Source organism: Xenopus laevis, chromosome 8S, assembly GCF_017654675.1.
Source record: "Xenopus laevis strain J_2021 chromosome 8S, Xenopus_laevis_v10.1, whole genome shotgun sequence".
Taxonomy (NCBI): Eukaryota; Metazoa; Chordata; class Amphibia; order Anura; family Pipidae; genus Xenopus; species Xenopus laevis.
Genome location: NC_054386.1, coordinates 58,154,644 through 58,173,339, shown reverse-complemented (window position 1 = coordinate 58,173,339; position 18,696 = coordinate 58,154,644). Strand labels below are relative to the sequence as shown.

General features: G+C 39.9%; 1 protein-coding gene across 1 annotated transcript in view; it reads left to right on the top strand.

Moving 5' to 3' along the window:
* The first annotated feature begins 685 nt into the window (after positions 1-685).
* The window catches only part of gucy2f.S (guanylate cyclase 2F, retinal S homeolog), a 57,120-nt gene continuing 39,109 nt past the window's right edge, over positions 686-18,696 (top strand). Inside the window, exons 1-4 of the mRNA XM_041574927.1 lie at positions 686-915; positions 6,710-7,546; positions 15,135-15,436; positions 15,765-16,119. Coding sequence (XP_041430861.1) covers positions 6,805-7,546; positions 15,135-15,436; positions 15,765-16,119 — 1,399 coding nt within the window. The 5' untranslated portion in view covers positions 686-915; positions 6,710-6,804. The remainder of the gene's footprint in view (positions 916-6,709; positions 7,547-15,134; positions 15,437-15,764; positions 16,120-18,696) is intronic.

The following is an 18,696-nucleotide window of genomic DNA, read 5'->3' as shown; positions in this document are numbered from 1 at the left end:
TAGAATAAAAAGGAGCACAGTGATGTGTATTTATGTTGCTAATTATCCGACATGTTAGATATGCATATATTTGGAAAGGATGATATTAAAATAAGGAGGAATTTTGGGGGAGGGGGGTTATATAATATAAAATGCACAGCTTGTAACCTGCAGCAACCAATGATCAGCATTTCCTGGCCTCCTGTATGAAAGCAATCTGATTGGCTACTTAAGGTTTCAAAAACCCAGAGCACACTTTGCACCTATTTTTGCTTAACCCTATAGAGTGATGCCATACAAAGTTGTCCTTGTGTAGGCTGGAAGCCTTTTCAGGCTGCACTTAGGGTATGGGCTTGCCATTCAACGGACCTTATTTATACATAGTGCTTACAGAATGAGATGCATGATTAAGATATGCTTAGCAAATAAAAATATCTAAAGGTAGACTTTGCCCTATTAGCTACTCAAATGTAGGGATTATAAGAAGCATATCAGAAACACAAGCTTTATGTTATTTAATAGTGAGAGCAGTGAAGAACACTTAATTTATTAGGGAGAGCAGTGAAGTCCAACTGCAGGTCATATATAGGTCGTTAGTAAGTCCTAATTGGCTAGATCAGTTTAAAGGATTTAAAGCGTTATTGTATAGTAAATCTTAATCTGGTTCTTCGGTGGACACGCAGAGCGGTGATTTGGGAGGTTTATGACACATTCCAACTATGCACACCAACTTCTACCAGAGGAACATAAGAGAGTGAGGGGAACGCTGGCAGAAAATGCAAAAAGGGTTTCTGTGCCACCAACCTGGAAGCATTACTGCTGCTAATATCATGGGGACTGGGCCTCTTGCAGTTATTGAGATTGATGTTCACAGACTGGAATGATTTAACTGAAATCTTGCAAAGTCTGCCAAACAGAGCTTCAGCACATACAAGGGTGAGTGAGCATTATTAAATAACCTGCATAGGTAGCCCATCAATAAAATCCAAATCCCTCAGCCATTCCTATGCATCCAGTGGGTTAATCTCCATCTGTAAGGATTTAAATAAATTTTATAGTTATTTGCAACGTGTTTATAAAGTGCTTACTGAGTAAATGTTATTCCAAGGATCACAACAATGAGTGTGTATTGTTTTATTACTGCCGAACAGGGAGCATCACTTGTTTTATTATTAGAAACCTGTCAACACACTTCATTTTGCTGTGATGAAACATGAAGCATACAGTGTCTCATTGCAAAGGATAAATCATCCTCCCTTCCTCATTACTGAACAATGAATACCGACTGATTTATTCTGGTGCCGCACATTTTAACCTTTTTCAAATTATGGAAGCCTCAAATTAATAGATTTTCCTGCCAAGAATTGCTTTCACTTTAATTATCGGGGGCCTTGATTTTCTACATCCTTAATTTGTAAATATCGATTGAACCCTCAATTTAATTTGCCCCAGATAAGTGATATTTGTCAGTCTGAATGAAAGGTAATGAAGTGATTCAGTATGTGTATTAACTGAGCCCAGCACCTCGCCTTGTAGGGCAGGAACATTCTGCCTGTTTGTACCAGCATGTAATAAAAGTAGCAATGCATATAAGGACTGAATATGTTACAGGATATGGTTTAGGGGATTCAATGGGAACAATATCTGAATGTTAAACTATTATAACCTATGGACGCGTTGGTTGAATCTACCAGTAGGTAAATTCTTTGTACTTGTGCAAAAGATATTTTTCTGTCTATGGCCTACCCTCAAAATGTGCAGTGTCTTCATTCTTTGCCAATGAATCCCAACAGAGATACAACTCCCTACCTCCTAATAATGGGTGTGGGCAGTGGCCTAACTAGATGTTACTGGGCCCCACAGGAAATGCATTCTATTCTACCAAGGTTTATTGAAATTGCTCATTAATTAGGGCTTTACTGAGCCCCTACACTCCAGGTCCCTTCTGCACCTGCAGGGTCTGCTTCCTCTGTAGTTACGCCACTCATTGTGGGTTGGATAATATAAAATTAATTTAGACAAGGATTTATTTGGATGCTGGAGTGAGACAGTAAGAATGCTGCATATGTATTCTAACTCAAAGCTACAGTTTTTTGCACATGGTAATGCTAGCACTACCAAATCTAGAGCTGATGAAGTTAAGCCACTGCTTCCTTGAACTAATGTCATACTCACTGAGACCCCCTCCAAGCAAGATTTTCACCAGAAATAGTCATGGTGAGTAGAGTTCCACTGGCGTTGCATTAAGCTGAGTTGTAACAAATGACAAATATAGACATGGGCCGGTGCTGTATTTTGCTCATCAACAGATTAAAAACCATTCAATCTTGCCCAAGTGTTTTGTTTTCCTGATAAATGAACTGATCATATTCTACACAAATAGCTACTACCAAAGCACAATATATTTTTGACCACTAAGGATGCTGTTGTCAACGTGATATTAGAAGAGATTACCAAAGCAGTATGGCTGAGCTGCTCCTAATACATATTCACTTAACTTGAATTCATTATTTATTGTAATAGAGAATCAGAGAATGCCTGAAAACATATATTATAAAATAAAGCATGTAGCTAAAGATATAGATTATTGATAAATATAGATAAAAGATGCTTTCTGCAAACAATAAGCTAGCCTACAGCTTTCTTTGTTAACTGCAGTACTATAACCAAGTTTTAGAATTGCATTCCAAAGTCTCTTTGAAGGCTTAAGGCTATTGACAGCATTAAGCAACTAATAGAGCTTATGAACACTGACACCATAAGGATCAGTTTCCCCTGAACATCTTGCTTGGGCCCAGTATCAATAGGATCTGAATGCTGAGAGTGCATAAATCAGGAGCTGTCCCTGAGCTGATGGTGCTGAAAATTGTTTTATGCACTTCAAACATTGTAGGGATTGTCCTGTATAGTTTAATACTGGAATAGAGAAACCTGAAAAAGCAAAGCCTTCCCAGGTCCAATTTATAACAGTGACGTGCTCAGAACTTGTCTTTGCAAATTCTAACTAACTGCAGCACTCGCCATACATGAGGGCCCTTTATAGTGCTAGTTATAAATATCAGTTTCCTACAAATAACGTATCCTTTTGTTGCTCCTGTATTATCTGCTACCAAGAGAACAGGCAATCAACCACGATTAGAACCAATAGTTCATGACAGCCGGATGTGTTACAGAAGAGGAGCAAAAATAGAAAGAGGCATATAGGAGGAATATGCTATGCTTTTGTGCCCTGTGTAAAGAAAAAAAATGAAAAAAACACTACAACTATCCTTGAAATTCTAACTTTGTTTTGGAACAATTGCAGCACCTTTTGTACTGAGGGAGGGTCTGACCAAGGCCCATTTACATACAAAGTGTAGTGGGTACATTATCGAATGCACTGTACCTCAATTTCATTTATACTGTATATTTTTTTTCAATGAACGTTGCCTTTTCCAGGTTAGCGTTTCCATATATCAGAACACCACACATTTATAATTAAAATCAATTCCCAGGTTTATCTAGATATTCTCAAGGTATTCTCACAGTGAACAGTTAACAGTACTAATCAGACATTACTATGAAATCCACTGCACATGATGATTTGTAAACTCATTGGAGGCTTGACAAGGGGGAGAGCACAGACCACACTTCAACATTAGCTGGAGATGTTTTGAAATGGAAAGTGTACACAGAGCAAATGTTGCCTTATTGTAACTAGGGTATTAATAAAGTCCCTGGGGTGCTGTTTATTTGCAAAATGAATGTGTGTGTAATGCAGGAAGAAATCTCTTTATTACACAGTGCTTTAATCAAATGCATCTCAGGATCCTTATGGGCAATGATTTTAGAGTATGTTCCATAGATTAGATTACATTGACATTTGAAGACTTGCAGCCCAAGAGCCCTCTGTTAATAAATAACAACAGAGCTCAACCGTATGATGAGCACTGATATGATGATGATTAGTAGATTAAATACAGCCGGTGTGAGTCTAATTCTTTATATTTTTTTGCATTAGATTATATAGCACTGCAGAGGCCTGAGATTTTAGGTTTGCTTGCTAAAGGTAATTTACATTTTATTGGAATAATCTTCACTTAAATAAATATAGTGCAACTGTGGTGTATGGAGCAGATGCACAAGAATAAGAGAAATGGGTGAATCATAGAGCGCACGCCTGTGGGCCACTGGACTCTCTGCCATTTCTAGGCATGGAAGCATGACAGTAATACTGAGTGTAGCTAGCAGGGAAATCACAGCACAAATTACATGGAAAGCATAAACTGAGCTGTAACAACAATAATTCTAAAGAGCTTTTATTATTTAGATGCTAATAGGAAAATGTCAGTGTAATTTAGACTGCAGTCCTCATTTTCATGTAGAGACCCTCAATATGGGAAAATAATAGTTTTTTTTTTTTTTAAAAGAAGCCAACACTTTTAAAACTAGATCTCTAATATGACTAGAATGCGTATTTAATTGGCTAACCTGGCCTTGTAAGGAAAGGGGGAGACAAGTCGGTAAAGGTTATAGAACATGCTCACTCACTGTTCAGCACTTTCAGCATCAATGAGCATGCAAGTGGCAAGTGGGGATGGTGTTTTGGTGAGGCATAGGAATGAGCGAAATACATTCCCCATACACTAAAATTATAGTCCAAATAATGTGGCTCTATTTTATAAAAATGTTGCACATTTTAAAAAATGTCACTCAACAAATGCCTCATTGACTTCAATGCATGTGGCAATTTTTTTGCCATTTGGGAACTTTTGGTGAAGCAAAATGGGTAATATTCACTCACCCTATTGGGGTGAGTTACAAAAGGGGAGGGTGCAGATGATGGGAAGGTGCTTGCCTTGTATGCCCTTACCTTTTGGCCTGGCTCTAACCCCTGCCATAGAGGAGGAGAAAAGTACAGAGCCCAGCAGCATCATGTGCCTAATCATTCAGAAATTCAGAGTGGGGTAGCAGTACCTTGGTGCTGCTTCCAAACCTCCCCTTATTAATACAGTGCTGTTGAAAGGAGTAGATGTAGATCCTTTACTCCACTGCGGAGTGCAAAGATCCCAGCATCTGGGTGCTTAATAACATATATGACCTATACGGAGATTGAAATCAATGCACATTTAAGACATAGTCCACGGTTACCAGAGTACCTGGCAAAAGCAGTGAAACTTCTAAAAATGTAGGTAGTAGAATTGATTATCACTATTCAGATCTTTGCTTTTATTTTCTAACATAGACTGATCAAAGTAAATAGCTGATTGGTTGCCTTAGGCAACTGCATCAGTGCAATTTATCACCACTGTCTTCAGAGATTGAATGCAGCATTTTATCAAACAACAAAGCACATAACACACAACACTTAAATTGCTTCTTGGGTAAAACACTCCCTTGAGGAAGATTATTCCTACTATCTGTACTAGAGAAGAATTTAGAATTCTGCAAGTAATATCTATTGCTTCAATTCCTAATTCAGTGGTAGCCACAGGACCATCGATAAAGCCTAAGTTATGCAAACAAAAGCATACAGGTTGGATGACCTGGTTTAGGAGAAATAGCATTAGCATTTTTCTTATTTGCTCTGGCCAACATACAATGAATACAGGAGGATCATGAATCAGCAATGTTCAGCCTACAGCACATGACAGATGAGGTTAGACACTCCTTTAAATGGAAACATCTTCCTACAGGTACTATCATGCCTATATTATCTGTTTATCAAGTCATTAAGAGCTATAGACCGCTGCTGTACTTACATATATTTGGAACATTGAAGCACATCTAATACCTTTAATACATTTTTTATTAACGGGTTGTTCAGTCAGCATTTCTTTTAAATTATCTTAGTTTTTTTTTAATATTTTGCCTTCCTATTTTACTATCACTTAGATAAAACATAAATGGGTTAATGTATGACCCAGTGACTGGCCTTAGAAAATACAATTGTGCTAGAGAGGCTCCTTCCCTCTGTCTAATTGTTTAAAAATTAGTGGTGACAACAACTTTCCCTTTATTCCTTCCCTCCACCTATCAGCCCATGTCAAGCATCTATGGCAGGCATTAAGTACAGGGCTGCCTTATCCTTAACAATGCTCTTCTCTGCACTTGGCACCAGAGTTTTAATCTGGTTTACAAGATTCAGAGTTCAGCCTACATGGATTTTAACTGATTGTTCTTTAGAGAAATGATATGATCTTGATAAAGGCCTTAGGAAAGGAGCGAAAAGGTTGATATTTTTAATATATGTTAAATAAAAGCTTGTTATTTTTTAAAAGTACCCAGTGTGGACTCTGCTTTGGTATTATACTGTATGTATATCGCCCAAATGTAGCTCACTGATTGTACTGTTTTTCTCGGGTGCATGGCAAATGATTATAGATACTCCAAAAGAGACCAGCAACACAAAGTAATCTTGTGAAAAACGTCTAAAGTGTATTCAAAAGTGCATGAGCAGCCAATGTTGTTTTGGTCCCAGTTGGGACCTTTCTCTCTCTCTATATATATATAGTATATATCTCCTGGGCTTTTAGCAAAATTGATGTTAACTGTAAACTGATGTAGACTTTTATTAGACCAGTATTTAAAGGAGCTTACAATTTTCTGGTTCATGATGTGCAAATTTGAGACTGGTAAATTTGAGGGTAACAGTGAAAGAAAGATATTGATGGAAGTATTGCTTTCAAAATAATATTTTACCTAATCATTGTTTTCATTTGTTTATTGAATGTCACAATTTTTTTTCTAGGACTGAACTGGAAATGCTGTCTTAACCACCTTTACACCTCTATAGAAGCTTGAGGTACATTTTTATCAGCTGGCTCTGTTACCTGCAAGAGTGCAATGCCAAAGGAGCATTGGCCTTTTTATAGCTTTCAATTAAAATGCACAAGCTATCCAAAATGGACTGAAAGTGACTACCTTACATTTTCAACTTTTCCATCCAAAATAATTGTTCTTGGGTCACTTCTAGCTATCCTCTGCTTTCCACAATTTGTGCACTGCATCCCATACAAAGTGGGCGTTGTTGGACCTTGGTCTTGTGACCCGTTGTTTTCCAAAGCACTTCCAAATGTTGCTGCCAAGTTAGCCATTGAACGTATCAACAAGGATGCATCCCTAGATCTTGGACTCTCTTTTAATTATGTGATACTTGATGAAGATTGCCAAACTTCCAAGGCCATTTCAACCTTCCTCACATACTCTGGAGTTGCTTCAGGTTTCATTGGCCCTTCCAATCCAGGATATTGTGATGCAGCCACACTTTTAGGAAAGAACTGGAACAAGGCTGTGTTTTCCTGGGCTTGCATAAACTATGAGTTGGACAATGTAAAGAGTTACCCAACCTTTGCTAGAACTCTCCCTTCCCCCACCAGAGTTCTTTTTAATGTGATGAAATATTTCCAGTGGGCACATGTTGGGGTTATTTCATCTAATGAAGATATCTGGAGAGACACTGGCAGGAAGGTAGCTAATGCCCTCCGGAGCAATGGTTTGCCGGTGGGAATTGTTGTTTCCATGGGAGATGACACTAGGAGCACCCAGCAAGCTTTGGAAAAGGTTAAAAAAATTGACAACATACGCAGTAAGTTTGCCCGTTTCATGTTTACTTGTTTTAGAAATTGGTATTTTTTGTAAGAAATTTAGGAATGTTAAAGAATGCTATAAGTATTGTTTTAAATTACTACTGTTATGGCGATGTTAACTTCCTCCGCTACAGGCCCCTGCGGATCGACTGGAAACAGGACTGATTTGGTCTGGCTCACTTGTAGACCTGACAGTTCCCCGAATTTTGTCATGACTTCAAGAAGGCAATTCAGAGAGGGGCCCCAGTCCCCCAAGTACACTAGGGTGTCGTCGGCATATAGTTGGATTTTTTCTTCTATGCCCTGTATTTTAAACCCAGTTATGTCCTTTGCCTGCCGGACAGCCTGTGCAAATGGTTCAATTGCCAGTGCAAAGGGGGGACAGGGTGCCCCTTGCCAAGCAGAAAGGAGCGGTTAGCTCAGAGTTAATCCTCAGCAAGGCCCTTGGGGAGTGATATAGGAGTTTAACTAGCCCCTGGAATATTGGACCTATACCAAAATGTGATAACACCTTCCAAAGATAAGGCCATTCGACTGTGTCGAAGGCCTTTGCTATATCCAGGGCCGCTATAGCTCTCTGGCATTTATTCTCATGGTCAAGAGTAAAAATAGTCGTTTAGTGTTCAGAACTGCTGTTTTCCTTGCAATAAAGCCTGTTTGGTCAGGATTAACCAGCATTGCAACCACTTTTCCAAGGAGTTTAGCGAGTATTTTAGCTAGAACTTTTACATCCGCCGTAAGGAGGGATATGGGTCTATAGGATTCACAGAGCAGTTGATCTTTGCCTGGTTTCGGCAGCAGGGCAATTGCTGCTTCTTACATTGAATCTGGCAATCTCCCCTGAGCTAGGGCTGCATTATATGTCTCTAGTAGTAACAGGGCCAGGATAAGCACATGCCGCTTGTAGAGCTCAATCAGTAGCCCATCAGCGCCAGGGGCTTTCCCGTTTGGGAATGACTCTATAGCCTCTACAACTTCTTCCTTAGTAATGCTGCTTTCAAGGAAGTCCCTGTATTGGGGGAGGAGTATAGGGGTGTCTAAGTCCTCCAAGAATTTATCTCTGTCCTCCAGGGGCTTGGTCAGTTTGGAAGAGTAGAGGTCAGTATAGAATTGGGTTAGTGTGCGATTGATTCCTTCAGCATCTTTAATGGTGACCCCATCTCGGTTCTGTATGGCCCCTATCGTGGGAGGAGTAGAGTGCTGTTTTGCCAGTTGCGCAAGCATCTTACCAGCTCTTTCCCCTTGCTCATACACTTTGGCCTTGGTAAAAAGCAAATTCCTTTGGGCTTTCTGCGTCATAAATAGATTATACTCTTGTTGTTTTTGTTTAAGTGATCTCATACTATCTTCTGTTGGCTGCAGGGCCACCAGCTGTTCAGCCTCTACCACCTCTTTTTCAAGGCTCTCTTGTTGTGCATATGCTGCTTTTTTAAATGTCGCTATATCAGCCCCTAACTGCCCTCTGAGGTAAGCCTTAAAGGCATCCCAGACCAGTATTGGTTCAGCAGTACCCCTGTTATGAGAGAAGAACTCCTGTATAGCAGCTTCCAGAGTGACTTTGTTGTCCAGTATTTGTAGCCAAACTGGATTTAGGGACCATGTTAGTACCTTTTCCTTCTGCTGTAATTGGATAGCAAGTTCTAAGGGAGAGTGGTTCGAGATCCCCCATGGGAGATATTGAGCGGAGGTTATTTTGGGCAGTAGGGGTCTATCAATAATTGCATAGTCAATCCTAGATAGCGAGAGATGGGATTGGGAAAAACAGGAATACTGCCTAGCCGTGGGGTTCAGATATCTCCAAACTTCCACCATCCAGAGCCCAACCACCAATTGCTGCAATTCAGAGGTTTGTCTGCGTAGGGGCTGACCAAATCTAACCTATTTATCCAGATCCGGATCCATCAGAGTGTTTAAATCACCCATGGCTATGGTATGGGCAAATGGGTGTTGAGCCATAAATTGTGCCAGCTCTATCATACAGTCCCTCTTATAGGGTGGCGGAATATATATATATTTGCTAGGATAAGTTCTATATTATTAATATGACAGTGTATAAAGATATATCTACCCTTAAGCATCAGATTTAACTGCACCCAACACAAATGGAACTTTCTTATGAATCAATACTGTAACACCCGAGGAATGGGTCATACACGTGGAGTAGTAGGCCCACCCAACCAAGGGCTTTTTTAAGGCCAGCGTTCTGCTCCCTACTAAATTAGTTTACTGGAGGAAGGCAATAGTGGCATGCTTTTGCTTGAGGTAGTCCAACACTAACCTCCTTTTTATTGGACAGTAAAGGCCTCGGACATTCCAACTTATTAATTTCTCAGCCATACTGACCTATGTTTTTTTTTTTTCATTTCCCATTTACACACATTAAGTAATTTCCCCACCAACCTGTAGCTTGAGCATATGCAATAAACATTAAACTTTCCCCATAATTTCCTCCCTCCCCTTCCACCCCTTCCCCTGTTGGGGGGCAGAATTAGTCCCGAAACAAAACACATGTTGTGAACTGGGGTGGCCCTTAGGCCTGGTCTAGCATTCAGACCGTGAACACACAGTCAAGAGGTAGTCCTGGGGGCAGTCGAAACAAAAACATTGCGACTCCCCCCCTCCGGGACATTCAGTTAGATCCACAAGACAGTCTGGTTTCGGTTATGGTGCGGTTGGTTAGGCTAGTAAACCGAATATGGAGCAACAACTCTTCATAGCCCTTATAAGATTCGGTGACAAGAAAAAAACAAACAAAAAAAAAACAGCTTAGTTGCCGTATCTATTCTCCCCGCTCAGCATTTGCGCTACACTTACTGTCCAAGGGCCTTCCCATTATGCCCATTCACATGTAGAATTAGTGTCACAGTACATTTCAAATCGGCACCGGGGATATTGTATACAGCTGGGCCACCATGGTTAACCATCTCTGGACTTCTGGTATTAGGCAAACCAAAACTGTGGGAATTGGGAGACACTTGTTGCGTCTAAGGGCGTTGGGCGAAATAGCAGAGGAGAATAACAAAAAAGGGTTATCTGAACAGTACCTGTACCTGGCTTCTTATTTTTAACCATCTTGGGACTGCTTGTCAGGTTCTTCGGATGCTGGCACGTTCTGGGCATCGAGCCACTTGCTGGCTTCTTGTGGCAGAGTGAAGAAGTGAGCGGCACCATTCAACAGGACCCGCAGCCGTGCAGGATACAGCATGGCGTAGACGATTTTCGCTGCTCTGAGCCTCCTTTTTACTTCAATGAATTTCGCTCGCTGGCGTTGGACTTCTGCGGAGTAGTCCGCGTATATGGAGATCGTTGTCGCTTGGAATTGTAGGGCTTCTTTCTTCCGCGCCATGGTGAGTATGCTGTCACGGTCCCGGGCGTTCAATAATCTGGCAATTAAAGGCCGCGGTGGGGCCCCTGGTGGGTTGGACGTAGTTAGGATCCGGTGCGCCCTTTCAAACGCAAAGGAGGAGGATAGATTTGCCCTGCCAAAATTGCTTGCCAGCCATTCCTCAATAAATTGCTTGGGTTTCTCCCCCTCCGCCTTCTCTGGAAAACCCACAAAGCGCAAGTTATTTCGCCTGAGACGATTTTCTAGGTCGTCCATTTTCGCAAAGCCACCAACAGCCATTCTGTGCACTTCTGCTACGCGCTCAGGGAGAGTTGCGCAGGTGTTTTCAAGGGTACTCACTCTTTGCTCCACCTCGGTAGTTCTCTCTCTTAGCCGCTGCAGGTCCTGCTTTATGATAGAGAGGTCCAGTTTTATTTCGTCAGTTTTGGTACTGATGAGACTGGTGCAGGTGACCTTGGAGTCTCTTATTTCCTGTAGGATTTCTTGCAGTGTAGGTTCTGGCGCTTGTTGCAATAGGGAAGGAGAGGGAGACCTGCTGGGTGTTCTTTGGGCGCCATCTTGCTTATCCTCCCGGGCAAATCTTTCCAGCCTGTTTACTGAGCCCTGTTCTGCCCCATTAGTACTCTTTGGGGTAGGTGCTGCCAGTCTAGTTCTTCTGAGGCCGTCTTGAGGAATTTTTCAGGGTCTTAAAAAGTAATGTATCAGTGTTTGCAGATGACACAAAACTATCCAGCCCCATTAATTCCATCCAGGATGTGGCATCCTTGCAACACGATCTTGACAAACTGGCAATCTGGGCAGCTAAGTGGCAAATGAGATTCAATGTTGATAAATGTAAAGCCATGCACCTGGGATGTAAAAATATCCAAGCCACTTATACCCTTAATGGGACTGCACTAGGCAAATCCATTATGGAAAAGGACCTTGGAGTCCTTGTAGATGATAAACTTGGCTGTAGCAAGCAATGCCAGTCAGCAGCATCAAGGGCAAATAAGGTCTTGAGCTGTATTAAAAGAGGCATAGAGTCACGGGAGGAGGGGGTCATTCTTCCACTGTATAGAGCACTTGTAAGGCTCCATCTAGAATATGCCGTACAGTTTTGGTCTCCATCACTCAAACAGGACATTAATGTATTAGAGAGGGTACAGAGAAGGGCAACTAAGCTGGTAAAAGGGTATGGAAAATCTTAGCTATGAGGAAAGACTAGGCAAATTGGGGATGTTCACGCTGGAGAAGAGCCGCTTAAGGGGAGATATGATAACTATGTATAAATATATAAGGGGATCATATAATAATCTCTCTATTGCTTTATTTACCAGTAGGTCTTTCCAGCTGACACGAGGTCACCCATTCCGATTAGAAGAAAAGAGGTTCCGCCTAAATATTCGGAAGGGATTTTTTACAGTGAGAGCTGTGAAGATGTGGAATTCTCTCCCTGAATCAGTTGTACAGGCTGATACATGAGATAGCTTTAAGAAGGGATTGGATAGCTTTCTAGCAAGTGAGGGAATACAGGGTTATGCAAGATAGTTCATAGTACAAGTTGAGCCAGGGACTAGTCCGATTGCCATTTTGGAGTCAGGAAGGAATTTTTTCCCCCTTTGAGGCAAATTGGAGAGGCTTCAGATGGGGATGTTTTGCCTTCCTCTGGATCAACTAGCAGTTGGGCAGATTAAAAAAAAACAAAAACTAAAAGGTTGAACTTGATGGATGTGTGTCTTTTTTCAACCTTACTTACTATGTTACTATGTTACTTCTGGCAATACCACACAAAAGCTTCAACAGGCATCAGTGTCTCACTTCCAAAATTAATTCCTTTTCTGCTGAGTAGTTTGTTTTTGTGACTAAGGTTTTATCAAAATCTTGGATTTTCCCAAAGCATAGAAAGTTGATGAGATAAATAATTATAAATATAATACATTTAATTTGGTATCAGTATTGCATTTCCAAAAGCACTGAACTTCTAAATGGAGCTGAAGAGTATTGAAGAATATCTAACCAATTTTCCCTTAAAGGGATACTGTCATGGGAAAAAAAATTTTTCAAAATGAATCTGTTAATAGTGCTGCTCCAGCAGAATTCTGCGCTGGAATCCATTTCTCAAAAAAGCAAACAGTTTTTTTATATTCAATTTTGAAATCTGACATGGGGCTAGACATTTTGTCAATTTCCCAGCTGCCCCTGGTCATGTGACTTGTGCCTGCACTTTAGGAGAGAAATGCTTTCTGGCAAGCTGCCGTTTTTCCTTCTCAATGTAACTGAATGTGTCTCAGTGGGACATGGGTTTTTACTATTGAGTGCTGTTCTTAGATCTACCCGGCAGCTGTTATCTTGTGTTAGGTAGTTGTTATCTGGTTACCTTCCCATTTTTCTTTTGTTTGGCTGCTGGAGGGGAAAGGGAGGGGGTGATATCACTCCAACTTGCGGTACAGTGATTGAAGTTCATCAGAGCACAAGTTACATGACTTGGGCTAGCTGGGAAACTGACAATATGTCTAGCTCCATGTCAGATTTCAAAATTTAATATAAAAAAATCTGTTTGCTCTTTTGAGAAATGGATTTCAGTGCAGAATTCTGCTGGAGCAGCACTATTAACTGATTCATTTTGAAAAATTTTTTTTTTCCCATGACAGTATCCCTTTAAGCTAACACTAGTTCGGATTTGTTTTAAAAGACTTTTCTTTTCAGTCAAGATAGAAATTTGTGATCCATTTTCTGTGTCATTATTCCAGCTACTTGTTATTCAATCATGCAAGCACTTGAACAAGTACTGAGAAACATTTGGGTGTCTTGACACTCTGTTTCAGAATCACTGCTATAATCTATTTATCTGCAGTATTTATTAGAATAATCAGCATACTTTAGCACATAATCAGTTATCTGGTTAGATTTGTGCTCTCAATAAAATAAAGCACTGTGAATGAGCCCAAAATATTGTAAAGTAGTGCAGCAATGCTTTCTTCAGTTTGTCACAGTTGTAACACACTTTTTTAAAGAAAACAAGGCAGACTCGAAGCCTTTGGTTTGGGCAGGTTCGGACCAACTTGTGCACAACATTTGAGGGCCGAGGGAGGATGTAACTTTAGCCTGTGTTGACCCTGCCTGCAACTTTCTAGTGCCCACTTATGTCCAGATGCATGCATTTTTATATACTCTTTTTATATACTCACGCTGGTGTGCCCAACCCCTTCCATGATGGGAATATTAATATGAAAGTGCACCAGGTTGTCCAATGTCCGGTTAGGGTCTCGGGGGACAGAAATGCAATAGTACTACTGGGCATAAGAACATGACACTTAGGGCTCACGCATGGATGAAACTTTTTTGCTCTTTCCATCCTGACTTCTATGTTGTAAATGAACCCAATGTCCTTTATTCATTATCTAATAGAAATAAGTCTAAAGCAACTAGACTTTCTGAGATTTCTTGTGTGTTTCACCACTTATCCAACCAGCCTCTTGAACTGGACTGAAGATGAACTAAGAGGTTGAACTAAGAGGTATTTGAAATATTTTCAAGAAAGTCCAGTTGCTTTAAGCTTGGTTCTACTAGATACTGTTTATCATGACCTGGATGAATTACAATCTTCATAGACATATCACCAAGTCAACATACTGCTGACACAGCCTACAGCAGTAGGCTTATTGTATAGCTCATATCTGGTCACTATCTGGTCACTATATTTGTTGGGTGTAAAATAATAATAGCTGCAAATATGCAAAAGGTGTATGAACCATCAACTGGTCAGACGTTTCAGAAGGCAAAAGTGAAATATTCGATTGCTGTGATATTCCTGCTTAATTTTTTCTCTTCATATGGAAAACAGTCAATAAGTTGAAACAAAACATTTAAACTAAGAGAGATCGAATGGATTTGAATTGTGTTAAAATTGCTAATAGTTACTGTACATTTTTTTCATTTTAAGTGTTATACAATTTTTGAATATATTGTAGTTTTTTTTTACAGGTTTCTTCTGCACCGCTAGGGTGCAGAGAGCCTGGCCTCTACCTATGCCAAAGGGAAGTATTAGGCGCATCTGGAATGCTTCTATAAAATGCAAGTTTTGTTTGTACCATGGTCTCTTGGCAAACAGTTTTTTGCATTTTTTTTTAGTCATTTAAAGCAGAACAATTAACCAAGTACTTTGCATTTTCTTCATTTATGGCTTGACAGCATATTTTAAATGTTTACTATATAATGGTTTGCAAATGGATATTTCTTTTCCTGGCTTTGTATTACAGTCATTATTATGTGCATGCATTCTGTCCTAATTGGGGGACAGGCACAACGGCAGCTATTGGAAGTGGCCCATGACTTGAAAATGACAGATGGCACCTATGTGTTTGTTCCTTATGACACACTCTACTATAGTTTGCCATATCGCAAGGCCACATATGATATGCTGAAGAATAGCCCCAAGCTCAGGGATGCCTATGATTCTGTGCTCACAATCACAGTGGAGTCCGAAGGAAAAACCTTCTATGAAGCATTCCAAGAAGCACAGGCAAGAGGGGAGATGGATGCAAACATCAAACCAATTCAGGTAAAGTAACATTTCACTCTTGCCTCTTCATGTTGAACCATCTAAAGTAGTTGTCTACATGTGTGGGGTCTCTTGAGCACTGTTAAATGAAGCCTGTACTTGCTTATACAGATTGTGCCAGACTGACCGGACACTTGGACACTTCTCCTTTCATTGGCTGAAGGTCAATTTGAATTACCACCAATCACATAATTCAATCCTTACAGTTATTACAACGAAATGAGAGATATGTTTAATATATATAACGCCTTGTTCAATGGAATATCAACATTCCCAAAACAATTAAATAAAATATCATTAAAAGTAACTGATTGTATTATTTGCTCAGGTGTCACCATTGTTTGGAACCATATACAATGCAATATATTTCACTGCTCATTCCATAAACAGCAGCAGAAGGCAGGGACCATGGGTGTCTGGCTCCAGCTTGGTAAAGCATTCAAAAAATATGCAGTTTTATGGATTTAACCAATGGATTAAAACAGATATGAGCGGCAATGGCTTCACAGACTATGTTATCCTGGATGCCGACATCAAGACATATGAGCTTCAACGCACCTATGTTGTGGACATGGAAACTGATATGGTCCGATACATGGGAAGGCCAATTCACATTCCAAACGGGGTCTCACCAAAGACAGATTCCTACTGTTGGTTTTCTAATGGAAAAATCTGCACAGGAGGTGAGTTCAGTTCTGAATTAAATTGGACTAGTTAGCGATTAAAAGTAAAGTCACATCCCTGGTTACTTTCTGTTTGGGAGAAGACAAGTTTTGCAGGTTTGCTTGTGTTAAAAAGCCATTTACACACTGTGATAGGACCAAAGTTTTGTGCACCAGCTGTTCCTATTAATGGACATGAGGCGAATTGTGCTGTATGCAGAGCCACAACGGAGTCCTTTACTTTATCCCTGCCATTGACCAAGTGCTAAATGCAGGGTTTCCTATGTGCATTGTGGCAGTGTACATTTTTTGACACATTAAGGGGCAGATTGATCAAGGGTCGAAGTTTGAAGTTAAAAAAAACTTCGAACTTCGAATTCAAAAAAACCAATCGAATAGAGCTCAAAGGTTTTTGGGGGTCAAAGCGGTCCGTATTCAAACGATCCATTCCACAGATCCAGTCCAGATCGTTCTACAGGAAAGCTGTCCGATGGAAAGGCAATTTAAACATAATTGGAATGGGAGAGTGTGTCTCTCAGCAGGGCACAGCAGGTAGGAGACCTGGCTGTGTTAGGAACTCCCAGAGGAGCTGGGGGTGCCGCCTGATACTGCATGAAGCAGAGGGAGCCCGTGACTCTCACAGAGAGTATTGTGAAGAGAGTGAGGAAGCCAGGAGGCTGAATATTACTCGGACGAAGTTCTGTGAGTACAGGGGTGAGCCAAACAATACTGTCTTGTTGTGCTGGTCGTCCACAAGGGGCCCAGTCTAGTCAGGGACTGCTTCAAAGTGTAAAGTTAGTGCCCAGTGGGCAAGGTTTTTATTTTATGATTTATGTTTGTTTGCTACAATGTTCACCCCTGTGCAAAATTGACTGTTTGTTTAAAAGTGGGAAAATAAACCCGTGTTTTCCTTGTAGAAACCTATGTCCCTGTCTTTCTGATCCTTTGTCCTATGCTGCCTGCCCACCATTGACTAATCCCCCCCAAAAGTTACACGTGCAAGATGCCAGTTTGTGTGTGTGTGTTTTATGAGCAGGGCCCTCATATTCTTCTGTATCTACCACTATATGCATGTTTTATGTGTACACCCAATTATTGTACAGAGCTGCGGGATATGTTATTACAAGTTATACTTGTTAATATTAATGGTAGAAATCTGATCTAATGGAGAAACAATCAACTGTTGGAAATCAATAAAGTTTTACTGCAAAAAGTCCAAACATTCTCTGCTCTATGCTATTAGGGAATACTTACAGTCTTTTTAACCAAGACTTCAGATTAGTGAAAAATACTCCCTGGGCTCAAACACTGAAACACTCAAACACTGAAAGCTTTTGAAAGGAAATGTTCACCTTACTTTTAATTTGTTTTGGACACTTTCCTTTTAGCTTTTTTATGTCTTCTTCTTGGCTTTTGAATTATTTAACTCAATCGTATTAAACTGTTTTGCAAGCAGCTCAGGTTTTTAATGGTAAAGGAAAGAGATGAGAAAAAAATTAAAGGACACAATGTGTGCTTAAAGGGGTTGTTGACCTTTAAATTAAATTTTATTATCATGTATAGAGTACTATTCTGAGACAATTTGTAATTGATTTGAATTTTTTATTTGTGTTTTTGATATTTAGCTTTTTATTCAGCAGCTTTCTAGTTTGAAATGTCAGCAATCTGGTTGCTATGGTTTAAATCACCATAACAACCATGTGTTTATTTGAATAAGGACTGGAATATGAATAGGAAGGGGACTGAATAGAAAGATGAGCAATGAATAGTAGCATTCACAATACATTTGCACTCTTACAGAGCATTTGTTTTTTTTAGATGGGGTCATTTAAAAGAGTCAGAATAAGGAAATATTTCAAAAACTATAAAAAAGATGAATAATAAAGGCCAATTTAAAATTTGCTTAGATTAGCCATTCTATAACATACTGAAAGTTAACTTAAAGGTGAACCACCCCTTTTAAAGTGGGTACACAGTAGTGTAACTAGATATTACTGGGGCCCACAGCAAATTATTTTTCAGGTCCCCAAAATGTCTAAAGTTTTACCAGTATTTATTGATATGTTATTTTAATTATATAGATATATAATTATAATTGAAAAAAGGAGAACAATTAAAATAATAAATATATATAAGCAAATAGAAAATAAAGATCAGCTGCAAAGTTGTGATTACTGCTGTACAGCATGCTTATGGCAAGTATGAAAATGAACCTCACAGTTGGACAGTAGAGTTACACCATCTACATACTGTATATGTTAAATGTTGTGATCTACAAAAAGCAAGGATGTACAGCCATTCATGTGTCTCTTGTAGACAGTAAAGCCCATTTGTGGTGCAAAATGCCCTATACTTCCAAAGTTCACTACCGTCCATGAGATCAATTATGCACAGTTCATCACCATGCTCAAAACAGGTACAATCCACAAGTTGAATGAATCATGTATGGGTGTGAGCACCCCTTTTAAATAGCATTATTGCATGCTACATTTGGCTTCCAAGTAGTGCCCCTGGAAGTCTGACCATGACTCTCCAGCATAACAGTGACAACTCAGGGAATAGCTACAGGAAACTACATTTTTCCTACAGTTTCATTAA